Source organism: Gobio gobio (assembly GCF_949357685.1).
Source record: "Gobio gobio genome assembly, chromosome: 25".
NCBI classification, from domain to species: Eukaryota; Metazoa; Chordata; class Actinopteri; order Cypriniformes; family Gobionidae; genus Gobio; species Gobio gobio.
Window position 1 is genome coordinate 37,305,375 of NC_137121.1, and position 26,052 is coordinate 37,331,426.

Below are 26,052 nucleotides of genomic sequence, written 5' to 3' on the forward strand. Positions count from 1 at the left end.
TTAGTCTTTTAAAACGTTTAAAACAAAAAAGAGCGGGAAAGGAACAAAGGAAATTAACTCGTGCGGGTTGTCCTTCAAACATAAAGCGGTGGGCGGGGCTATCATTTACCAGCCTGTGATTGGCCCTCCTTCCTCTCCTGATGTTTAGAGTGGTCCAATGAAATACGAGTTTTGGGTTCTGCCTATGAAAGCAGCCAATCAGAAGAATCCAGCATCTCTTAGTAAATTAGCATACAGCGGTGAATAAAAGCCTCTGTCTCGCTGCTGAGCTCACATTGATCATCGACATCATGCCTGAACCAGCAAAGCCCGCGCCGAAGAAAGGCTCCAAGAAGGCCGTCGCCAAGACCGCCGGTAAGGGAGGAAAGAAGCGCAGAAAGTCCAGGAAGGAGAGCTACGCTATCTATGTGTACAAAGTCCTGAAGCAGGTCCATCCCGACACCGGCATCTCCTCCAAGGCGATGGGCATCATGAACTCTTTCGTCAACGACATCTTCGAGCGCATCGGCGGCGAGGCGTCGCGTCTGGCGCACTACAACAAGCGCTCCACCATCACCTCTAGAGAGATCCAGACCGCTGTGCGTCTGCTGCTGCCCGGAGAGCTGGCCAAACACGCCGTGTCCGAGGGCACAAAGGCTGTGACCAAATACACCAGCTCAAAGTGAGGTGACCTCTGACCTTACCCCCCCCAAAGGCTCTTTTAAGAGCCACACATCCTCTCAGTTAAAGAGTTTCTACTGTCTGAGATGAATCAATAGTTTGTTCTATTAACAATCTGTTTCAAAAATAAATTCTGAGAACCAAAACATTGTTGCATATCTCAAATTAATGTAAAATGCTAAGAGTTTTAATTAGTTTTACTTAAACAGATGTTCGGTTCACTCACATTAAGTGATATATAAGTATATATATATATTTATATATTAGTGACTGCTTGATTGTTTGTCTTATGAACTTTATCATAGCTCAAACATGATTGACACCGGTTTATACAAACCTCACGTCAAAGTCAAATATTTCAGTGCAATTATTTTTAACGCATTAAACTCAACATTTGTTGTTAGATTATGTAAACATTTAAGTAAAGTAGTGTATGAGACTAGCGAAACACAATTCAATCATAATTATGATTAGAAAGTCTGTTATTGCACACATTTTTAATGTAAAATATCTTCTGCTTTGAGGCGATCTAGTTTTCCGGCCCTTCCCATCATTCAGCACATCCATCTGTTTAATGACATGACAAAACTGTTGGGTTGACAAATCACACATTTACATTAAAATATGCATTTTCATGCATAATAAAGTTTGAGAAAGAAACAATAACACAAGTCGTTTACATAAAAAAAAAGGGCATCTAATGAATTTAGGCATTGATGAATGATGAATCATCATTTAAGGCTGGGCATGGGCTCAACAATGCTTAGGTAGGTGGTGTGTGTCAAAGTCACATCCACATGATGGAGGACCCAAGGTTTCCCAGCAGAACATTGCCCAAAGCATCACTGCCTCCACCGCCACGCCTTCTTCCCACAGTGCAGGGAATCCGTGGTCCAGTTCTGATGCTCACGTGCCACTGTTGGTGCTCTGGGCGGGGTCAGGGGTCAGCATGGGCACTGGTCAGAGGCTGTGCCGCCCCATACACAACAAACTGAGATGCTCTGTGTATTCTGACCCCTTTCTATCAGAACCAGCATTAACTTCTTGAGCAGTTTGAGCTCCAGTAGCTCGTCTGTTTGATCACACGGGCATCAATGAGCCTCAGCCGCCCATGACCCTGTGGCCGGTTCTCCACTGGTCCTCCATGACCCTGTGGCCGGTTCTCCACTGTTCCTTCATGACCCTGTGGCCGGTTCTCCACTGGTCCTCCATGACCCTGTGGCCGGTTCTCCACTGGTCCTCCATGACCCTGTGGCCGGTTCTCCACTGGTCCTTCATGACCCTGTGGCCGGTTCTCCACTGGTCCTCCATGACCCTGTGGCCGGTTCTCCACTGGTCCTCCATGACCCTGTGGCCGGTTCTTCACTGGTCCTTCATGACCCTGTGGCCGGTTCTCCACTGGTCCTCCATGACCCTGTGGCTGGTTCTCCAATGGTCCTACATGACCCTGTGGCCGGTTCTCCACTGGTCCTCCATGACCCTGTGGCCGGTTCTCCACTGGTCCTCCATGACCCTGTGGCTGGTTCTCCACTGGTCCTACATGACCCTGTGGCCGGTTCTCCACTGTTCCTTCATGACCCTGTGGCTGGTTCTCCACTGTTCCTTCATGACCCTGTGGCCGGTTCTCCACTGGTCCTCCATGACCCTGTGGCCGGTTCTCCACTGTTCCTCCATGACCCTGTGGCCGGTTCTCCACTGGTCCTCCATGACCCTGTGGCCGGTTCTCCACTGGTCCTCCATGACCCTGTGGCCAGTTCTCCACTGGTCCTCCATGACCCTGTGGCTGGTTCTCCACTGGTCCTCCATGACCCTGTGGCCGGTTCTCCACTGGTCCTCCATGACCCTGTGGCTGGTTATCCACTGGTCCTTCATGACCCTGTTGCCGGTTCTCCACTGGTCCTCCATGACCCTGTGGCCGGTTCTCCACTGGTCCTCCATGACCCTGTGGCCGGTTCACCACTGGTCCTCCATGACCCTGTGGCCGGTTCTCCAATGGTCCTACATGACCCTGTGGCCGGTTCTCCACTGGTCCTCCATGACCCTGTGGCCGGTTCTCCACTGGTCCTCCATGACCCTGTGGCTGGTTCTCCACTGGTCCTACATGACCCTGTGGCCGGTTCTCCACTGGTCCTCCATGACCCTGTGGCCGGTTCTCCACTGTTCCTTCATGACCCTGTGGCTGGTTCTCCACTGTTCCTTCATGACCCTGTGGCCGGTTCTCCACTGTTCCTTCATGACCCTGTGGCCGGTTCTCCACTGTTCCTTCATGACCCTGTGGCCGGTTCTCCACTGTTCCTTCATGACCCTGTGGCCGGTTCTCCACTGGTCCTTCATGACCCTGTGGCCGGTTCTCCACTGTTCCTTCATGACCCTGTGGCCGGTTCTCCACTTGTCCTCCATGACCCTGTGGCCGGTTCTCCACTGTTCCTTCATGACCCTGTGGCCGGTTCTCCACTGTTCCTCGATGACCCTGTGGCCGGTTCTCCACTGGTCCTTCATGACCCTGTGGCCGGTTCTCCACTGGTCCTCCATGACCCTGTGGCCGGTCCTCCACTGGTCCTTCATGACCCTGTGGCCGGTTCTCCACTGGTCCTCCATGACCCTGTGGCCGGTTCTCCACTGTTCCTTCATGACCCTGTGGCCGGTTCTCCACTGGTCCTCCATGACCCTGTGGCCGGTTCTCCACTGTTCCTTCATGACCCTGTGGCCGGTTCTCCACTGTTCCTCCCTGACCCTGTGGCCGGTTCTCCACTGTTCCTTCATGACCCTGTGGCCGGTTCTCCACTGGTCCTTCATGACCCTGTTGCCGGTTCTCCACTGGTCCTCCATGACCCTGTGGCCGGTTCTCCACTGGTCCTTCATGACCCTGTGGCCGGTTCTCCACTGGTCCTTCATGACCCTGTGGCCGGTTCTCCACTGTTCCTCCATGACCCTGTGGCCGGTTCTCCACTGGTCCTTCATGACCCTGTGGCCGGTTCTCCACTGGTCCTCCATGACCCTGTGGCCGGTTCTCCACTGGTCCTTCATGACCCTGTGGCCGGTTCTCCACTGGTCCTTCATGACCCTGTGGCCGTTTCTCCACTGGTCCTCCATGACCCTGTGGCCAGTTCTCCACTGTTCCTTCATGACCCTGTGGCCGGTTCTCCACTGGTCCTTCATGACCCTGTGGCCGGTTCTTCACTGGTCCTTCATGACCCTGTGGCCGGTTCTCCACTGGTCCTTCATGACCCTGTGGCCGGTTCTTCACTGGTCCTTCATGACCCTGTGGCCGGTTCTCCACTGGTCCTTCATGACCCTGTGGCCGGTTCTCCACTGGTCCTTCATGACCCTGTGGCCGGTTCTCCACTGGTCCACCATGACCCTGTGGCCGATTCTCCACTGGTCCTTCATGACCCTGTGGCCGGTTCTCCACTGGTCCTTCATGACCCTGTGGCCGGTTCTCCACTGGTCCTCCATGACCCTGTGGCCGGTTCTCCACTGGTCCTTCATGACCCTGTGGCCGATTCTCCACTGGTCCTTCACTTTTGATAGAGACTGACCACTGCAGACCGGGAACACCCCACAAGAGCTGCAGTTTTGGAGATGCTCTGACCCAGTCGTCTAGCCCAGTGGTTTTCAAACCCTGGGTCACGACCCAAATGGGTTGCCAGGATGACTTAAAGGTCCCATGGCATGAAATGTTCATTTTATGAGGTTTTTTAACATTAATATGAGTTCCCTAGCCTGTATATGGTCCCCAAGTGGCTAGAAATGTTGATAGGTGTAAACCGAGTTCTGGCTGTCTTTCTCTGCTTTTGAGAAAATGAAAGCTCAGACGAGCTGATCTGGAATCTTCCCTGTATGTCGTCATACGGGGAACAATCACCTCCCCTTCCTCTGCTTTACCCTCCTAGAGAATTCAGAGAAAATGGATTCCGTTTATCAGTTGCGATGTCAGCACAGGCTTTACAAACAGACTTTACCATATGGATTCGACAGCACCGCCACAAACAGTGAGTAAATGTGTTCATTAATGCCTGATCTGTGATCAGTGATTTCTGATGTGTTGCTAATCATTCAAGTTCACTCAGACTTTATTTCTAGATCGTTTAATGATCGCCGTCTTGATGCCCTAAGCGTAATGCATCAGTGAATCAAGCCAGTGACTAAACCATCAACTTCACATCGTTTCTGTTCATAGTGTGAAACAAATCCGTTATTTAAATGATTAAACTACAGAGAGCGATCAGAGAACACTCTTTATAATGTTCGGAGCTGTCAATCACACGTCGTGAGTGTATCTGCACACTTGCCCAAACTGCCGTTATAATGGATGACGCTGTTATGCTGCACAGCGAAGCTCTTACTGTATTCCTGTCGACGTCGTGTTTGCTGTTAGTTGTGGCGAAAGCATTTTGTGAGAGAAATAGCACTGCAATAACGAGATCACTGCATACACTGATCAACAGACTGTCTGTAATAATAATAATAATAATACGTTTAATTTATATAGCGCCTTTCCCAAGCTCAAGGACGCTTCACAGTAACAGTAAATAACAAGCAGTTTACACATAGACGGACAGTGGACATTTGCCCAGTCCAAGTAATGAGCGATTGCAGTTGCAAATCGCACTACATTTGCAATACAACATGAAAAACAAAGGCAACAAACATTAATTACAGACAGCATGGTGGGCAGTTAGAGTAAAGATGCAACAGATTATTGGTAGTGAGTTAACATTGTGACTGTGTTATGTCAAGTTAACATTGTCATGACTGATAATACTGATTAAACAAATGTGTTTTGAGTTTACATTTAAATTCATTTAACGTAGTTGTTGTCCTGAGAGCCAGGGGGAGAGAGTTCCATAGCTTAGGGGCTGTAACAAAGAAAGACCTGTACTCAATGCGCATCACTGAGTTCATGTGATTGAACGGCTGCCCCTTGAAAAAGAGCATTCAAGCCAGACGGCTAATATCAGGATAGAAAAAATGCCTTTTATGTCTAAATTATGACATATTTTAATGTAAAAACCAACAATATAAGTACACCTCAGGAAAAATTATAAAATAATAAAAAAATCCATTCATAAAATCAGTCTAGGACTATATAAAAGGAATAAATACACAAAATATATTTTACTTAAATAACAGATAAACAAAAAGAACGAAAAAACTGCGACTGAGCTGGTGAGTCTGGTTCGTTATCGTGAGGCGCGGCGCTCCTCAAACAAGTTCAGTGGAAACCAGACGACTGAAAGCACATCTTGTTTTCTTTATTTTACAATAGCACAATGTAAGTAAACACTTTGTAATTTTGAACGATGTCCAACTCTTATTAATGAAAAGACAATGCAGGAAATCTGAACGCATGTGGCGAAAGACAAAACTTGTTGTCCATTACAACATTTATAAAAACAGTCTTCGTGCTTTCAATGTGGAACTAGGCAAAGCTAGACAGACCTTCTTTTCAAATATTATAAATAGAAACATAAACAACACACGCACTCTTTTTGCTACTGTAGAGAGACTAACAACCCCCCCCCGAGTCACATTCCCAGTGAAATGCTCTCAGACAGCAAATGTAGTGAGTTTGCTTCCTTCTTCTCCGAGAAAATCATTAATATCAGAAATGCGATCAGCACATCCTTGAGTTGCTCTGAGGTGAATCAGATCAGACCACAACCTCAGAAAATTATTATGACTGATTTTGAAGCAATTGATGGTAAAATTTTAGAAGAAACGGTACAGCACCTTATAACATCAACTTGCGCCCTTGACACACTCCCCACTTCTTTTTTCAAAAGTGTGTTTAACTGTTTAGAAGCAGATCTCCTAGAAGTGGTAAACTCCTCACTTCTTTCTAGGACTTTTCCAAACTCCCTTAAAACTGCAGTAGTAAAGCCTCTCCTGAAAAAGAGAAATCTGGATAACTCCATATTGAGCAACTACAGACCAATCTCAAATCTCCCCTTCATAGGCAAGATCATTGAAAAAGTTGTTTTCAGTCAGCTGAACAAATTCTTAAGCTCAAACGGATACTTTGACAATTTTCAATCTGGTTTCCGACCGCATCACAGCACAGAGACAGCGCTCATAAAGATTATAAATGATATTCGCCTAAATACAGATACAGGCAAAACATCGATTCTGGTACTACTGGACCTCAGTGCTGCATTCGACACTGTTGACCACAACATACTTCTTGACAGGCTAGAAAATTGGGTTGGGCTTTCTGGAATGGTCCTCAAATGGTTCAGGTCATACTTAGAAGGGAGAGGTTATTATGTGAGTATAGGTGACCATAAGTCTGAGTGGACATCCATGACATGCGGAGTCCCACAAGGGTCAATTCTTGCACCACTCCTATTCAACCTGTACATGCTGCCACTCAGCCAAATAATGAAAAATAACAAAATGGCTGACCACAGCTATGCTGACGACACCCAGATCTACTTAGCCCTATCACCTAATGACTACAGCCCCATTGACTCTCTATGTAAATGCATTGATGAAGTTAACAGTTGGATGTGCCAAAACTTTCTTCAGTTAAACAAAGACAAAACTGAAATCACTACATTAGGAAACAAAGATGAAATTCTCAAGGTGAACGCATATCTTGAGGCTAAAGGTCTAAAATAAAAAAATCAAGTCAGGAATCTTGGTGTGATTTTGGAGTCAGACCTGAGTTTCAGTAGTCATGTCAAAGCAATAACTAAATCAGCTTACTATCATCTGAAAAATATTGCAAGAATTAGAAGCTTTATTTCCAGGCAAGAATTAGAGAAACTCGTTCATGCTTTTATCACCAGCAGGGTGGATTATTGTAATGGTCTTCTCACTGGCCTTCCCAAAAAGACCATTAGACAGCTGCAGCTCATACAGAACGCTGCTGCCAGGATCCTGAGCCGAACCAGAAAATATGACCACATCACACCAGTCCTCAGGTCTTTACACTGGCTTCCAGTTACATTTAGGATCGATTTTAAAGTACTATTACTTGTATATAAATCACTAAATGACCTAGGACCTCAATACATTGCAGATATGCTGATTAAATACAAACCCAACAGATCACTCAGATCATCAGGATCAAGTCAATTAGAAATACCAAGGGTTCACTCAAAGCAAGGAGAGTCTGCTTTTAGCTATTATGCCAGCCGTAGCTGGAACCAGCTTCCTGAACAGATCAGATGTGCTCCAACAGTAGCCACTTTCAAATCCAGACTCAAAACACATCTGTTCAGCTGTGCATTTACTGAATGAGCTATGCCACCGTACGTCTGACTGATTGCACCTTATCTTATGCATTTACTCAATGAGCTCTGTGCTTTGTCCGAACTGCTTGCACTTTAATTATGTTTCATTTTAACCCTGTTTTATTTTTAGTTTTTAATTATACTTTTATTTTTAATTATTTTTTATTTTGTTAAGGCTGTCTGGGTGGAAGAGGTTGAGAGACGGGGGAGCGATCTGTAAGGGTACTGTCTTAACGCACAGTTACCTGACAAATATTTTTAAAGTAAACCTGACTCTCCATTTTCTTCCACCCCAGATAGGGGATTTCATCTTTATTTTTATTTCCTTTTAATTTCCTTTTAATTCCTATTATAACTATTATACTATTTTAACTTCATTTCTGTGTAAAGCACTTTGAATTGCCACTGTGTATGAAATGTGCTATACAAATAAACTTGCCTTGCCTTGCCTTGCCTATTATCTGTATGACCAAAATGGCGAAGTATTTTATGTTTCCTCTGTTCGATCGTGCGGGCGCCATACGCGCACACACAACATATTGCAGCATTGCACACTTGATATCGCAGCCTGTTCATTATCAGCGTAAAATAATCAACCTAACATATGAAAAGTTACACAGCTCAGTCAGTAGTAGCCTACAATTCGTGCCATTCAGTGTGAGCTCCGCCGCTGTGGAGTTTCCAAGCACATTTGTGCTCATGTGAAGAGGAAGATTTTTCCATCAGTATTGGGACGAGAGTGAAGTACAAAGGCTATAATAAATAATGGTTTAGCATACAAATACATTGCAAATATGGAAACTTTTGGATTCCATTGAGAGAGGCTACGTGAGCCCAACGCTGGTTACTTTGAGTTTCTCATTATATTATTTTGTTTCGGCTTTATAGTTATAGCCTACATATATTTTTATTTCTTGATCTGTTCTGTTCTAGGCCTATATGGTCGCGACTCGTGAAAAAAAAAAAAAGGTCGCTCTTAAAAAAGTTTGAAAACCATTCTAGTCGTCACAATCTGGCCCTTGTCAAACTCGCTCAAATCCTTACGCTTGCCCATTTTTCCTGCTTCTAACACATCAACTCTGTGGACAAAAGGTTCACTTGCTGCCTAATATATCCCACCCACTAACAGGAGATGAAGAGATCATCAGTGTTATCACCTGTCATAATGTTATGCCTGATCTGTGTACAACAATTACTGTAAGTGATTTTGTTTTTCATTTTTGTTGGGTATCAGTAAAGACTCTCTCAAATGTATATATTCACTTTTCAATTATGAAATGTATTTTATCAATCCTAATCAAGGTTTTTATCCTTAGGCCTTGTTGTTTTTGACTTTCCCTTTGAACGAAAGTTGGAAAAATGAAATGGCATCATATAATAAAGCCCTCATCCACTTCTTTAGAGGGAAAACCCACTCTAGTGTCACCTGATATATCAGAAGAGTGGACATTGAGAGTAGATGTGATTGTTAAAGTAATGTTTAAAGTTGAAGAATTAGCTTGAAGAATTAGCTCTCTGCAATGTTTTACATCTAAACCCATCACTGTAAAAAATCACTGTAAAAAAATCGCTGTAAAAATACGGGACATTTTGTACAGTAATTTACTGTTCTTCAAAAATACAGCTGAATACTGTAAATGAGGCAGAATTTGACGAGCAAATTAATAACGGTAAGCTACCGGATAATACAGTATTTTTTTTATTATAGTCACGTGCTTGAGCCTGCTCACAACCCATAGGAAAATCACAAAGCATCAAATCCCATCAACAGGCGTGCAACCAAAAAGGATTTGCATTACATTTAACTTTTAACATTATATTACTTGAATATTTTATTGTGAGAAAGAAGAATAAGACGACGATTAAATGAAGGAAGGCTATTTTCCCTCCGACTGTGACCCTGCCAGCACAGACCAGTGGATGGCGCTTCATCTGCATGTGGCTTCGCCAATTTATCAAGGTAAATGCAAACTGAAAAAAGTGTAATTTTGTGATATTGACTTGATTTATTATCAAATCGACGTCTTTATTTTAAAATGTGCACTAAAGCAATGAGGCTAACAGTTACTTCTGGCAGTTTCTTCTCTGTTTTACACAATACCATTCCTTGAGAGATTTTAGCTTAAAATAATTGTCTGTTAAAATGGTAAGATTATTTTGATGTGGTGGTCTGTGGATTGTAGTATAAAAATGATAACCTGCAACATATGTGCCAAGACCTGCAGCAATGCAGCCTATGCTAGTTACAAAGTGTTTTGCCAAATGCTAAGTGTGATTTCCATGACTGCACACTAACTTTTTCTACGTTTTCAGCCATCAAGTGTCACACATACACTCACCTAAAGGATTCTTAGGAACACCATACTAATACTGTGTTTGACCCTATTTTGCCTTCAGAGCTGCCTTAATTCTATGTGGCATTGATAGCGCAAAGACCGCCACAACCAACCGACGCGGAGCTAACGTTAGTTGATAGATTAAACTTCGAACACATCTTCCTTTCTTACGAATGACTTCAGTGCCGTTCTTTGTTCTTTCCTCAAAGAAAAGCTTAACTCCAAGTCTTCCAGAGTAGCGGCCAAAACCGATTTGAAAGACCTGTAGCACGCAGAACCTCCGCAACTCCGCTCCGTCAGTATGTTAAGCCCGCCCATCGGCTCTACACACGCTGTGATTGGCCTGACCAGAGTTTGGTTTTTCCAGCTCTGAGGTCTACCGAGAGTTGCTAGACTACACTCGCGGCAAAATAAAAGTTCTGCCGCTAGGGTGCGTCTAGATTTCTAGGCTAGATGTTGAGTACACCCTGCAAGTCCACAACTGATACTGCTGGGTAAGTGTCACATAAGCCAGGCATGGGGTATAAAACAATAAAACAGTATAGAACAGACTGTTGGGGACACAGTTTTAGACCCAGAGACCAGATATGTTGAATGAAGACCAGGAGTCAAGAGTTCGATTAATTAAAGAAATTTACTGAAGAATAGTTTGCAGTTTCATCAGCAGAAGCCAGCGTCAGAGTCTCTAGTGGAATCGCAGGCCAGACTCTAACTCTTTTCTAATTTTTCCCCACCAGTTATACTGGTTACAAGGACATTGATTACATCAACAATAACAGATGGCCTAAGCCTTAATTCGCTACGGAGACCTAAAAGTCTAAACATTTGTCACACATGTATAGATATGCCGGAATGGCGTAGTTTAGTCGGGATGCTCGTCACAACATCAATCCCACAAGGGTAAGATTGGCCTCGGACATCGTAAAGGGCGCCTGCCTGTCGTGAGGGGGGTCAGACCCCTATCAGAGAGCTCCAACAAACCTGCACAGAACTTGTAAAGATGCACACACATACAAGCACTAGGGCATCACACTCTAGTTAATGTCAGGGGATTATGACCGCTTATCAAGAGAACACTCAATACCCAAACAACGACTCCGTCATAACTATCAAGAGAGGGAGCCATGCATGGAGGTCAACCCAGAGCAGCTGGGGAGACTAGTTTTAATACTACAAAATCATCCTCAACCTAAATATATAAAGGTATGAAATCACACAGAATTACAATAATCTCTAGATTACATATGAAAGCAGAGAAAGAGATATTTATTTTGATTATCCTTGATTATTCAGGTTATGGATATAATAAAAGAATCATTGAAAAGGATATGTGTATAAAAGAAGAGACAGGTATCTGACCTGCCGCTTCACCTGCTGCTTCAAGACTATTTAATTGCTCTCTTTCTGTATTCAAAGAGGATATTTTAAAGAATGTTGGTTACCAGACAGTTGACAGCAGCCATTGACTTCCATTGTGATTTTTTCTCCTATGATAGTCAGTGCGGTCCGTCAACTGTCTGGTTACCACCATTCTTTAAAATATCTTATTTTGTATTAAACAGAAAAATGAAACTCATACAGGTTTGGAACAACATGAGGATGAGTAAATGATGACAACATTTTCATTTTTGGGTGAACTATCCCTTTAACACTGCTGACAAAGTTATATAATGTTGTCTATGATACTCAGGTCTCATAATGCCTCAGAGCAAACTTACTGCCATAATGGCAAATTTGAATGCAATGTGTTTTAAATGTCTAAAGTGCAATTCATCTTTATACCTCACCTAATATATTATATTTCTGTGTAATTACATTGTAGACGTTCTATTGGTGTGAACCCCGAAAGGGAGGCTTGTGCAGAAAAAGGCGACAACTGTCAATCTTCATGTGGCCACCCTCTTAAAAAAAACTCATGGAGTGGGGCTTTATTTAATCAGGTTTAATCAGCATTGAGTTCTGCAAACCAGATGTTTACATAAAGTCACAGCATTATGATCTGTTCAGGCCAGTCTCACTGGTGAAGCAAAAATAATGTCATTCAATGAATGGATTTGATGTTATTAGCTTTAATAAAAGCATGTTCTCTTACGAGAGGTTCTCTCGTATTGCGTAAGTTCCTTACGCTACGGGAAAGTATTCTTTCTTCGAGATTTCTGAAAAACCCCAAATTATCCTTAATTTTGTAACATTGTCAACGCAGTGCGGCAGCCTGGCAGACCATAGCAGGCTATTCCAGCGTGCTATTGGCTGCTCTGCTGGCAACTGCAGCAGCCTATCGGTGAGCCCGCGTGACGTGGCGACCAATGAGGGCGCTTCGCGCCCACCTGGCTTCATTTGCCTACAGGTGGGGCGTGGCCACGTGTATATAAGCAGGGCTCACGGGCTGCATATTCGATTTTCTTTTCTTCAGCGAAGCCCTTCGCATCGCTGGATCTGGAACCCGCCGCCGTGATCGTGCAGACGAGCAAGCAGAGGACAGCGCCTGAAGAAGCCGGCAGCATCGCGCCACCTTCAGCCATCCGTGCCTGCTCTGCTATCCGGCAGCATTATATCCTTTCATTGCACGTGTTCTCGCCGTTGCGTCACACGTTTCATAAAAGAGCACGAGCGTTTTTATCAAAACGCCTCGTTCCACCTGCGGCTCGTGCCACGTGCAGCTCAGCACCAGAGATCGCCATGTGTCTGCGCTCTCTGTCTGGGCCGTGACCACGCCGCCGCCGCACTCCTCGCGGGCGATTGCCCAGAGTGCGAGGAACTCTCTATGTCGACCCTGCGGGCTCGACTCGAGCAGTTTTATGATGACATCACTCCGCTGTTCCCCCCCTCTGTTCAAGCCGCGCCACCGCGCCGCTTATAAGGGATGGTTGAAATGAACGGTCTCGGAGCGAGCCTCCTCCCCCTCTGTTCAAGCCGCGCCGCTTACAAGGGATGGTAGGAATGAACGGTCTCGGAGCGAGCCTCCTCCCCCTCTGTTCAAGCCGCGCCACCGCGCCGCTTGCGAGGGATGGTAGAAATGAACGGTCTCGGAGCGAGCCTCCTCCCCCTCTGTTCAAGCCGCGCCACCGCGCCGCTTGCAAGGGATGGTAGAAATGAACGGTCTCGGAGCGAGCCTCTTCCCCCTCTGTTCAAGCCGCGCCACCGCGCCGCTTGCAAGGGATGGTAGAAATGAACGGTCTCGGAGCGAGCCTCCTCCCCCCTCTGTTCATGCCGCGCTAATGCGCCGCTTACATACAAGGGATGGCAGAAACGGACGGTCCTGCAGCTCTCTTTACGTTACAAGAGAGCTGTTCCACCCTCGCGCACATTTCTCAGTCCCCTCATGAGTTCAGGCGACTGGAATTGTTCATTTTGCTGTACACGAGCCTGTTAAGACACGCACGCCAGCGAACAAACGCCGTCATGAGACATGACGCTGACATATGCTCTCCAATGAACCCCCACTCCCCCCTGTTGGACCGCGCAGATTGCGCCGTTCACAAGGAATGAGAGTGCGCACGGTCACGAGCATGTTCAGCGCGCGCGTGCGCGCCGCACTCACCGGAAAATTAACAGAGGGTGTTTTCGTCCCGCTGTGGCCTCTCACAGCCTTTCTCTAGCATTTCTCAGCCCCCTCTCCAGTTCAGGCGGCTGGAAATATTACTATTGCAGTAACGAGCCTGTCTTTTATGCACGCACGACTGCCAACAAGCACGAGGACGTACTGCCGTATGCTCGCGCTAACTGAACGCTATTGTGTCCCTCCCGGTAGCACAGTGGCAAAATCAGCGGCTGAAACGCCGGAGACCCGAGTTCGAGCCCAGCTCTCGCGGCAGATAAAAATGTTTACTGTCCGCTTCCCCGGGCTCGCGGCCAGCTTTTCTTACATACAGAAAGCTAACTTGCACCACGTGGCGCTCGAGTATTTTTGGGCGTCTATACATAAGGAGAGAATAGACGGTTAAGTCCCGCTGCGGCCGGACCACCGTTAAAACTCTGTTTTCCTGTCAGTCCCCACTCCTGTGGCTACTGCAGATGTTTTCCACGCAGCCTACGAGCCGGCGGACTCGCCCTCTCGCCTGTTTCCAACTGAAGCCCCTCCAAAGTCCTCCTAGCAGAAGGGGGAAGTGACGGTTAAGTCCCGCCGTGGCCGGACCACCGTCAAAACTCTTCTTCCTGTCAGCCCCCACTCCTGTGGCTGCTGCAGATGGCTCTCACGCAGCCAACGAGCCGGCAAAACTGCCCTCTCGCCTGTCTACAACCGCCGTTTTACGACGAACCAGAGAAATCACGAAGTTGCTTTTATTTCTGGTTGCACGGCTCACGCCGTATGTGTTTTCAAATGCAGTAAACGTGCCCACTTTTGTGTTCACCCCTGCACCCAAGCACCACAAATCCCGTGTCTCTCACTCACATAAAGCGGCCACCGGCCGCTCGAGTGCTAGAGTTAGGTCACGTGTCCGCTTATTTGCGCCCACGCCTAATCACCACACGCGCTGTCACACAGCCACTCTTAACCGGTCATGTTCCACGCGTAAGAGTTGTGCCCGCTCAAACGCGCTCACACATTTTCGCGAACATTCTGCCCCCGGCGCCATGCGCCGCGCCACACACCATTTGTTATCCGCCCAAGGTGGCCGGAACGACGAGTGTAGGCACAAGCCACTCCCCGCTCGAAGCGGCAGAGATACAGTGTGTAAGGCGGCCAGCCATCGAGAGCGATCGGCTGGCCCACAGCACAGAGAGCGCGCGCACTGCGCCCGCCCCTCCTATACAGGCCGTCAAACCCGCGAAGCGCGGCGTTTTGAGCCCGGAGGCCGTTCTATCCCGTGTGGCACACGCGAGAGCGTGGGAAGCCATTCCAGGTGTATCAGAATGGGTGCTGAAAACAGTGAAGCACGGCTACACTCTGCAGTTCGCTCGCCACCCTCCGCGCTTCTGTGCGCGTACAGAGACGAGAGTGAGCGAGGAAGTAGCACATCTACTTCGAGCAGAAATAGCCACGCTGCTGTGCAAAGGGGCTATAGAACCGGTTCCCCATTCTATGAGCGAGTCAGGCTTTTACAGCCGGTTTTTTCTCGTGCCAAAAAGGGATGGGTCGCTCAGACCGATTCTGGATCTGAGGCGTCTGAACAAAGCTCTTATGAGAAGATCGTTCAAGATGCTCACGACCAAGCAGATCCTCGCGCATGCTCGCCCGAGAGACTGGCTAATCTCCCTAGATTTGAAAGATGCATATTTTCAAATCAAGATAACGCCACGTCACAGGCCATTCTTACGATTCGCCTTCGACGGCCAGGCTTATCAATACACCGTCCTTCCGTTCGGCCTGTCACTAGCACCCCGTACATTTACGAAGTGCATGGACGCGGCCCTCGCTCCTCTGAGAAGTCGAGGGATGCGAGTGTTGAACTATCTGGACGATTGGCTCATCCTGGCGCAGTCAGAGGCCGAGCTCCTCGCCCACAGGGCAATGCTGCTCAGCCATCCGGACAGCCTGGGGCTCACGGTCAATTGGACCAAGAGCTCATTAGTGCCCACGCAATCAACCTCATTTCTGGGTTTGAATCTGGACACTGTGGCAATGTCAGCCCGCCTGTCACCCCAACGCGCGCGCGCCAAGTTCAGCGCATGGCTGAGTACTTCCGGCCGGGCAAAATCGCACCTCTCAAGCTCTTTCAGAGGATGCTGGGACGTATGGCCTCAGCTGCAGCTGTGCTCCAGCTGGGCTTAATGCGCATGCGCCCGCTGCAATGCTGGTTAAACGCCCGAGTGCCTCACAGAGCCTGGGCGTCCGGAGGCTTCAGGATCAGAGTGACTCAGAGCTGTGTTTCAGCCTAGAGCCCTGGTTAGTAGCTGACTGGTACCAGAGGGGAGTGACGATGGGAGCCATCTCACACCGCAAGGTCATCTCGACGGACGCCTCCACCACGGGTTGGGGCGCCGTTTTCGAGGGCAGATCAGCCTCGGGCCTCTGGTCGAGCGAGGAAAAACTCCTACACATAAACTGTTTGGAGATGATAGCGGTAGAGAACGCGCTCAAGCAGTTTCTCCCGCTTATACGAGGACACCACGTGTTGGTCCGGTCGGACAATACCACAGTGGTGTCCTACGTGAACCGGCAGGGCGGTGTCAGGTCCAGGTGTCTGGGCAATCTGACAGAACGCCTGCTCGTGTGGGCAGACAGCTCGCTGCGCTCACTGAGAGCTGCGCACGTACCGGGCCACCTCAATGTGGGCCCGGACAAGCTGTCCAGGGGCCTCATTCTCTCAGGAGAATGGTCCCTGCACCCCCAGACAGTCCAGCTGGTATGGCGCCTATTCGGCAGAGCGGAGCTCGACCTCTTTGCAACAAAAGAGAACGCCCGCTGCCCGACGTTTTCTGTCCAAAAGCGAGGATGCGCTGTCCCAACCTTGGCCCAGCCTCCCGCTGTATGCTTTCCCGCCGATTTCCCTATTGCTCCAGGTCATAGCGAAAATCAGGGAGACGCGCCGCCCGGTGCTCCTTATAGCGCCGCGCTGGGAGAACCAGATTTGGTACCCAGAGCTGGTGAAGCTGTCGCACTCACCCCCCTGGCCAGTTCCGCTGAGAGCAGACCTCCTCTCTCAAGCAGGAGGGTCAGTTTGGCATCCCCATCCAGAGCGATGGTCTCTGCATGTATGGGTGACCAACGGATACCCGTTGACCTGCCCGAAGGGGTTATGAACACGATTTCACACTCTAGAGCCCCCTCGACGAGGCGGTTATATAGTTCTAAGTGGTCGGTGTTCACTGAGTGGTGTGTTTCCAAGGGATTGGACCAACAGCAATGTGGGGTCCAGCGGGTGCTCTCCTTCCTCCAAGAGCTTTTGGAACTGGGCAGGTCCCCTTCCACGCTCAAAGTGTATGTGGCGGCTATAGCAGCGTTCGCTCAGACGACGCTAGGTAGCACGCTAGGAAGGAACGAGCTCATCATCCGTTTCCTCAGAGGAGCCAGACGGATGAATCCCCCGCGGCCCCCTTTGGTTCCTATATGGGATCTGGCCTTGGTCCTAGAGGCCCTGAAGGCTCATCCCTTTGAACCGCTCGACACTGTGGAACCAAGGTTCCTTTCGCTAAAAACCGCGTTCCTGATAGCTCTGGCTTCAGTGAAACGCGTGGGGGATCTACACGCGCTCTCAGTGAGCCCGACGTGTATGGAGTTCGGTCCTAATGACTCTAAGGTCATTCTCAGACCGAGGCATGGTTATGTCCCCAAAGCGATCGGCACTCCCTTCAGGGCGCAGATTATCTCCCTCTCGGCTCTGCCAGCATCCGACGAGGGGGACGGTGGCAATATCCTCTGCCCTGTCAGGGCATTGAGGGTTTATGTCACACGCTCCGCCGCCTTCAGGCGTTCTGAGCAGCTATTTGTTTCGTTTGGAGGGCGCGCTAAAGGTCTCGCCTCCTCGAAACAGACCCTGTCCAGGTGGATAGTGGACGCGATTGCAACTGCATACGCTTCCAAACATCTGCAGTGCCCGCTAGGTGTCAGAGCACACTCCACCAGAGGCATGGCCTCTTCGTGGGCTTGGGCCAGAGGGATTTCCATCCACGATATCTGTATGGCGGCAGGCTGGGCCTCCCCGTCTACGTTCGTGAGATTTTACAATCTGGAAGTTCCTGCCTTACAGGCGAAAGTGTTATCAGTTCAATAGGGCTGTTGGTTCTGCCCAGTGATTCTGCGCAGACATAGCTCACATACTGGTAGTAAGTTCGGTACTAGGCTCATGTGAATTTGAAGGAGACCGGCGGTGCCGTTCCCTCATTTACGAGACGAGCTGTTGTGAGTTTGAAGGTGACCGGCGGTGCCGTTACCTCACTCATATAACAAGATATTGTGAATTTGAAGGCGACCGGCGTTGCCGTTCCCTCATTCATGAGACAAGGTGTGGTGAATTTGAAGGAGACCGGCAGGTGCCGTTCCCTCATTCATGGGACAGGGTGTTGTAACCACCTGTTGTAACCACCCGTCAGTTCAAATGAAGTGTCCGTATATGTGGTGGCCCGTTTCCTTTACCGGCCACCCTGCCCGAGCAGTGTTTTTTCCCCGGTTCCCTGGGATACATATGCTGTATGCGAGGCGCGCACGGCGTTGACAATATGTTCCCGTAGCGTAAGGAACTTACGCAATACGAGAGAACCTCTCGTAAGAGAACGATACTCGGTTACTTAACGTAACCTCGGTTCTCTCTAGAAGAGGGAACGAGTATTGCGTTCCTTGCCGTGCGCCCCGCGGGCTTTTACGCTTCAGAACTACGAAAACCGAATATGCAGCCCGTGAGCCCTGCTTATATACACGTGGCCACGCCCCACCTGTAGGCAAATGAAGCCAGGTGGGCGCGAAGCGCCCTCATTGGTCGCCACGTCACGCGGGCTCACCGATAGGCTGCTGCAGTTGCCAGCAGAGCAGCCAATAGCACGCTGGAATAGCCTGCTATGGTCTGCCAGGCTGCCGCACTGCGTTGACAATGTTACAAAATTAAGGATAATTTTGGGTTTTTCAGAAATCTCGAAGAAAGAATACTTTCCCGTAGCGTAAGGAACTTACGCAATACTCGTTCCCTCTTCTAGAGAGAACCGAGGTTACGTTAAGTAACCGAGTATCGTTTTAGAGTCATCTTTTGTTTGAGGCATTTGTTTGCCAGCAATTTGCAGTGTTTTTTGTTTTAGAATGCAAATTTAAAACCATAAATTTCTCACATTTTACAGTACTTTAATACATTTTATAGTAAACAAACCGTTTATGGAGATTACAGTAGGAACACTAAAATAACAGAATAACGGGAGCGAAACACCTGACAGTATTATACTGTGCAGCCTATAGTACTGTAATACGTTTTACAGTATTAAACTGTTGTTTTAGATTACAACAGGTCCACTGTAAAATTACAGCATTCTACAGGTAAATTAACGGGGAAATTTGTTGTGTGTGAGCGATAGGAAATCATCCAGCCATCCATTCTTTATACCACTTGTCCAGCCTGTTATTATTTTGTCCACACTGTTTTACAATAATTTCATACATTCAGCAAAAACATACTAATAATTCAGTGACAATGATAATTTACTGGAGCATCAATAATGCAGAAAACAAAAACACCTTTCAGGCATTTGTAAAAGAAAACTGTAAAACGATGCGGTTGTGAGAAAGTCAGAGCAGTTCACACACAATATTCATATTTTCTGATAATGTATTAACTGATATGCTTTTAAAGGGACAAAGGATGAATTCAAATCATACGTATTTGAAACTGTAGTTTTTGTCCCTAACACGGTTGATCTTCCATTTCATTTATTCTGTTTAAAAATGTATTTACCTGAGCTTGACCAAAATAATTTTTCAAATGTTTTACATCAGCCTATCATATACAACGTTTATTTAAAAAAAAATGAGTTTGATTTTCTACATTTTATGAAGGCAAAAGGCACCAAATCCCAGGAATGAGCCGCCAATCCCAGCGGTGTAACCCTGAACACACTCATTCTCTTGATCTGTGTGTTTGTTCAGGGTTAGAGCTGAACTATATTCTGACTAAACCACAACATCTGAGCAAAAATATCAAACATATACTGCAAATGATACGACGATGTTTATTATTTATATTTCTTCATTTAGAAGACACTTTTATCCAAAGAGACGTACAAATGATCAGGATGCAATGACATAAGAAATGCTAGTAAGTTTCAAACATTGTCCAGAAAAGTACAAGTTAGCACAAGGAGGGAAATAAGAAAGAGTGAGAAAAATAAGTTCTTGCTGTAAGTGCATGAACAACTCATTCACATGAGCTTTAACACAATCCTCATTCACATGCCGAAAACTGAGATGAATGAGAGATGAGGAGAAACAAATATGATGATTTAGTTGAAACATTAACACTTGAGTGATCATGTGTATTTATTATTATGATTATTGTTATTATAAGGACAGATCATCTGCTGGCCAGACATGAGAGTCCCAGAGAGACTCGGATCCTCCAGATGTTCGTGTGCTTCAAGCCGCCCAAAACAGCAGCTGTATGAAAGCCTCCTCACGCCCTCACTGAGGCTGATTTCATTAAAGTCTCTTTCAGACTGTCTGCTGAACACACAGAGACGCGTTTGGGCTTTTATCCGCATTTACACTTAAACTATCCATCAGATTCACACACGGCTTTCCCCCGTGGCTGATGCTCGCCTTGGGTTTGATCTGATGGAGGCGAAAGAAACATTTCCTCTTGGCGTGTTTTAGTCTCTAATGAAAGCTCAGAGCCTCTGCTCGGTGTTCACTTTGTTTTGACGGTGACAAACTATTTCACCGCTTCAGTTTTGCCCCAAATGTGAGAGAAGAAAACACACGCGTGAGGGGCTCGTGGACGCGCACAGACACCGAGCGGGCAGGTTGAGTCCATAAGGTTCTCATGTGTTATTGAAGAGCGCAGCGCCGCGCGAGCGCCAGTCATTGCTGAACCCAGACAGCGCTTTTACAGACTTTAGATCCGAACAGAGAGAGATGGCAGAAACCGCCCCAGCCCCGGCTGCTGCCGCCCCGGCCAAAGCGCCCAAGAAGAAGTCCGCGCCGAAAGCCAAGAAAGCGGGTCCAGGCGTCGGCGAGCTCATCGTCAAAGCTGTGTCCGCATCCAAGGAGAGGAGCGGCGTGTCCCTCGCCGCCCTGAAGAAAGCGATCGCCGCCGGCGGCTACGACGTGGAGAAGAACAACTCCCGCGTCAAGATCGCCATCAAGAGCCTGGTGACTAAAGGCACCCTGGTGCAGGTCAAAGGGACCGGCGCCTCGGGCTCATTCAAGCTCAACAAGCAGCAAGCCGAGACCAAGAAGAAGCCCGTGGCCAAGAAAGCGGCTCCTAAAGCGAAGAAGCCCGCGGCCAAGAAACCCGCCGCCGCCAAGAAGGCGACGAAGAGCCCAAAGAAGCCCAAAGCCGCCGCCAAGAAATCGCCCAAGAAGGCCAAGAAACCCGCCGCCACAGCCGCTAAGAAAGCGACGAAGAGCCCCAAGAAGGCAAAGAAGCCAGCAGCCGCTAAGAAAGCCGCCAAGAGCCCCAAAAAAGCCAAGGCAGCGAAACCCAAGACGGCGAAGCCTAAAGCCGCCAAGCCTAAAAGGGCAGCTCCCAAAAAGAGGTAAATCTTTAAGTACAAACAAATAAAGTTTGTTCCTCAACGGCTCTTTTAAGAGCCACCCACTAACTCTGAAAAAGAGCAAATCTTGTGTATTTAAATGATTTCAGTGAATTGTGAAAATAAACAGCCTAGATGTGACTTGCAGCCACTTATACTCGTGCATATATTAACTATAAAATACTGAAATAAATGACCAGATTAAATGTCTTGTATCACTAAAACATTTTATCTATAGAACAACACAGAACAGACACACTTGACACAAACAACACCACACATAATACATGCAGTGATAAAACTGATATTACAATAGAATTTACAACTACAGTATCAGAATATATATAATAATAATAATAGATATCATATTCCATGTTAAAGTGTGCCCGTCAAACCCCAGTAACACTGATATGAAGTACATTATTCCAAAAGCTTGTTTAAATTATTTCAATCATCATTGATGATTACAGTCCAAATGGGATGTTTTATAACTCAGTACAGACAGAATATATTCACTAGACACTGCTGGAGGATTGTGACTCAACCACACACAATAAAGGCAGTGATAAAACTACAATATTACAAAAGGACTATAAAACTACAGTATCAGAAGATCAATATGTCCAAAATATACAGTGTGTGAAAGTGTAGCACTAGAAACAGCGATTAATATCCATATCCCATGTTAAAGTGTGCGTGTCGAACCCCAGTAACACATCGAGAGTGAAGTAAATTATTTGAAAAGCTTGTTTAAATTTCACCATTTTGGTTCAAATGTGTTTACACATATTAACTGTACACAGAAAAGCCGTGTTGATAAATTAATATTAAAGGATATAATTCCCTTACCATCTGTAATGCACTTATATACATTTATTTATAATCAAATATTTTAGTAGTTTCATCTATTTTTCTATTTTATTCCTCAAATACTTGTGCAAATTAATCCCGCTAGAAAAGGGGGTTGAGCTTTGGAGGGAAGTTCAGAATTAATAATATTATTAATATTATATTAATATAATAAATTTATATTAAAGGATATAATTCCCTTACCATCTGTAATGCACTTATATACATTTATTTATAAATGTTGCGCTTTGGAGGGAAGTTCAGTGATTGGTTGAAATCTCTTCAGACTCTAAACCAATGAGCGACTGGCACGCTCGTATAAAGACAGTGTGTGGAAACACATACTTTTAATCTCTTAGTTTCAACTGAGGAGATTGAAAAAAAAAAAATGAGTGGAAGAGGCAAAACCGGCGGCAAAGCCCGAGCAAAGGCTAAGACTCGCTCCTCTAGGGCGGGACTGCAGTTCCCCGTCGGCCGTGTCCACAGGCTTCTCCGCAAAGGAAACTACGCTCAGCGCGTCGGTGCCGGTGCTCCGGTTTATCTGGCCGCTGTGCTCGAGTATCTCACCGCTGAGATCCTGGAGCTGGCTGGAAACGCCGCTCGGGACAACAAGAAGACCCGCATCATCCCCCGTCACCTGCAGCTGGCGGTGCGCAACGACGAGGAGCTGAACAAACTTCTGGGCGGAGTGACCATCGCTCAGGGCGGCGTGCTGCCCAACATCCAGGCGGTGCTGCTGCCCAAGAAGACGGAGAAGGCCGCTAAATCCAAATAAACTGATTAAACACTGTTTAAGCAACCCAAAGGCTCTTTTAAGAGCCACCCACTTTATCTGATTAAGAGCTCTTTTCTGTTATTTTTTATTAACCCTGTAAAGTAATTTGGCTGAGAGTGGAAATGATCTATCAAACCAGTAAAATGTATCCTTTGTTTTAATCGACAATAGTGAGTCACACGGTGTGCATTTTTCTGAAAGCACATGATGATCCCCTAATGTGTTTACTGCCCAAACTATTAAAATAATAGTTATGTCTATTAAGTTCTGATAATGTATTGAATATTTTATGTATTGAAAATCTATATTTTAGCTTCGGGATAACAAATTGATGAATGTTATTCAGGGTCTTTTGCCCTTTAGTAGCGGCTGCTCTACAGAAAAACTGTCATACGGGCGGATGGCAAACCCTAGTGTGTCTTTTCTGGCTGCGGTGCTTTTATTTAGACTGTAATGTGATTGTGTTCTAATCCAAGATCTGCACAACCACTGGGAATTAAGGTCAGTATTTCAGAACAAATAAATACAACGATCCGGAGGGTGTAACTTACTCTTTGTTTAATGTAGTCAACAGAAGCAGCTCGAGCGGGAAACCCTCCGCGTGTTTGAAAAGAGGAAACGCGCAGTCATTGGCTAGCACTCACGCGCAGCCGTCACATATTAGCCAATCACAAGCCTCTGCTCACATTGCGTCACTGTGAGCTCGCAGCGGTCGAATGCTATAAAGTCAGGCGTGTGCAATAAAGCAGCATTTCCAGCTCCAGCAGGACAGAGAGAAGTAACTCCAGCAATGGCTAGAACCAAGCAGACCGCCCGTAAATCCACCGGTGGCAAAGCCCCGAGGAAGCAGCTCGCGACTAAAGCCGCCCGTAAGAGCGCTCCGGCCACCGGCGGCGTCAAGAAGCCTCACCGCTACAGGCCCGGGACCGTGGCTCTGCGGGAGATCCGCCGTTATCAGAAGTCAACCGAGCTGCTGATCCGCAAACTGCCTTTCCAGCGGCTGGTGAGAGAAATCGCCCAGGACTTCAAGACGGATCTGCGCTTCCAGAGCTCCGCGGTCATGGCCCTGCAGGAGGCCAGTGAGGCTTATCTGGTCGGCCTGTTTGAGGACACTAACCTGTGCGCCATCCACGCCAAGAGGGTCACCATCATGCCCAAAGACATCCAGCTGGCCCGCCGCATCCGCGGAGAGCGCGCCTAGACCCGCAGCAAAACACAAAGGCTCTTTTAAGAGCCACCAAAACTGACCTGAATGAGGCACTTTCCTGTTTAAACGCTGATTATGAGCAGAAAGTTGTGATACATTAGCACTTCCTGCCTGGATTATCTAGATAACTTTCATTATCAATTACTTCTTTTATTTTAATTTTTTTACCCACAGTGAATTAATGTTAAATACTATATCTTTGAATCCCTTTTTTTCCAAGTCGTTTCGTTCATTTCAGCAGAATCAAATGCATTTTTTCAACACATTTAGGACATTTGGAATAAAAAATAAACCATAAATAGTATGTAAATTCTAATGTTCTAACGAATCTAATGTTATTTTAAGATATTTTAATTGTATTCAAAATAGCAGTTTCAATATTTTATTCAGATAAGATAAGTGTCTATTGTTATGTAAAGTATTACAGGATCAAGAAAAAAAAGGTCAAATGTCAGTGGTAAAGGGGCTTTTGTGTGGGAGGGAATTTCTGATACAAAATTTATTGTTAAAAGGGATCTTATTACTTTATTCTAAAATGAGTTTTCAGATTACACTATCTTGCAGAATATTAGTCTTTTAAAACGTTTAAAACAAAAAAGAGCGGGAAAGGAACAAAGGAAATTAACTCGTGCGGGTTGTCCTTCAAACATAAAGCGGTGGGCGGGGCTATCATTTACCAGCCTGTGATTGGCCCTCCTTCCTCTCCTGATGTTTAGAGTGGTCCAATGAAATACGAGTTTTGGGTTCTGCCTATGAAAGCAGCCAATCAGAAGAATCCCGCATCTCTTAGTGAATTAGCATCTGGCGGTGAATAAAAGCCTCTGTCTCGCTGCTGAGCGCACATTGATCTTCGACATCATGCCTGAACCAGCGAAGCCCGCGCCGAAGAAAGGCTCCAAGAAGGCCGTCACCAAGACCGCCGGTAAGGGAGGAAAGAAGCGCAGAAAGTCCAGGAAGGAGAGCTACGCTATCTATGTGTACAAAGTCCTGAAGCAGGTCCATCCCGACACCGGCATCTCCTCCAAGGCGATGGGCATCATGAACTCTTTCGTCAACGACATCTTCGAGCGCATCGGCGGCGAGGCGTCGCGTCTGGCGCACTACAACAAGCGCTCCACCATCACCTCTAGAGAGATCCAGACCGCCGTGCGTCTGCTGCTGCCCGGAGAGCTGGCCAAACACGCCGTGTCCGAGGGCACAAAGGCTGTGACCAAATACACCAGCTCAAAGTGAGGCGACCTCTGACCTTACACACCCCAAAGGCTCTTTTAAGAGCCACACATCCTCTCAGTTAAAGAGTTTCTACTGTCTGAGATGAATCAATAGTTTGTTCTATTAATAATCTGTTTCAAAAATAAATTCTGAGAACAAAAACATTGTTGCATATCTCAAATTAATGTAAAATGCTAAGAGTTTTAATTAGTTTTACTTAAACAGATGTTCGGTTCACTCACATTAAGTTATATGTAAGTATATATATATATTTATATATTAGTGACTGCTTGATTGTTTGTCTTATGAACTTTATCATAGCTCAAACATGATTGACACCGGTTTATACAAACCTCACGTCAAAGTCAAATATTTCAGTGCAATTATTTTTAAGCGCATTAAACTCAACATTTGTTGTTAGACTATGTAAACATTTAAGTAAAGTAGTGTATGAGACTAGCGAAACACAATTCAATCATAATTATGATTAGAAAGTCTGTTATTGCACATTTTTAATGTAAAATATCTTCTGCTTTGAGGCGATGTAGTTTTCCGGCCCTTCCCATCATTCAGCACATCCATCTGTTTAATGACATGACAAAACTGTTGGGTTGACAAATCACCCATTTAGATTAAAATATGCATTTTCATGCATAATAAAGT

The 26,052-nt window shown here is 46.5% G+C and overlaps 5 protein-coding genes across 5 annotated transcripts; all 5 read left to right on the plus strand.

The window, feature by feature from the left end:
• Positions 1–290: 290 nt before the first annotated feature.
• LOC307122258 (histone H2B-like) lies at positions 291–665 on the plus strand (the record flags this gene model as incomplete). The annotated part of the gene is made up of 1 exon (XM_079810268.1): positions 291–665. The coding sequence occupies one exon, from the start codon at positions 291–293 to the stop codon at positions 663–665; it is 375 nt and encodes a 124-aa protein (XP_079666394.1).
• A 20,061-nt stretch (positions 666–20,726) lies between these two features.
• On the plus strand, positions 20,727–21,353 carry LOC307121565 (histone H1-like; the record flags this gene model as incomplete). Its single annotated transcript, XM_079809181.1, has 1 exon — positions 20,727–21,353. One exon carries the CDS (start codon positions 20,727–20,729, stop codon positions 21,351–21,353), a length of 627 nt encoding a protein of 208 aa, XP_079665307.1.
• A 1,230-nt stretch (positions 21,354–22,583) lies between these two features.
• LOC307121572 (histone H2A) lies at positions 22,584–22,970 on the plus strand (the record flags this gene model as incomplete). The annotated part of the gene is made up of 1 exon (XM_079809191.1): positions 22,584–22,970. The coding sequence occupies one exon, from the start codon at positions 22,584–22,586 to the stop codon at positions 22,968–22,970; it is 387 nt and encodes a 128-aa protein (XP_079665317.1).
• A 790-nt stretch (positions 22,971–23,760) lies between these two features.
• Positions 23,761–24,171, plus strand: LOC307121497 (histone H3.2; the record flags this gene model as incomplete). The annotated part of the gene is made up of 1 exon (XM_079809100.1): positions 23,761–24,171. One exon carries the CDS (start codon positions 23,761–23,763, stop codon positions 24,169–24,171), a length of 411 nt encoding a protein of 136 aa, XP_079665226.1.
• An 864-nt stretch (positions 24,172–25,035) lies between these two features.
• On the plus strand, positions 25,036–25,410 carry LOC307121498 (histone H2B-like; the record flags this gene model as incomplete). The annotated part of the gene is made up of 1 exon (XM_079809101.1): positions 25,036–25,410. One exon carries the CDS (start codon positions 25,036–25,038, stop codon positions 25,408–25,410), a length of 375 nt encoding a protein of 124 aa, XP_079665227.1.
• Between the last annotated feature and the right edge of the window lie 642 nt (positions 25,411–26,052).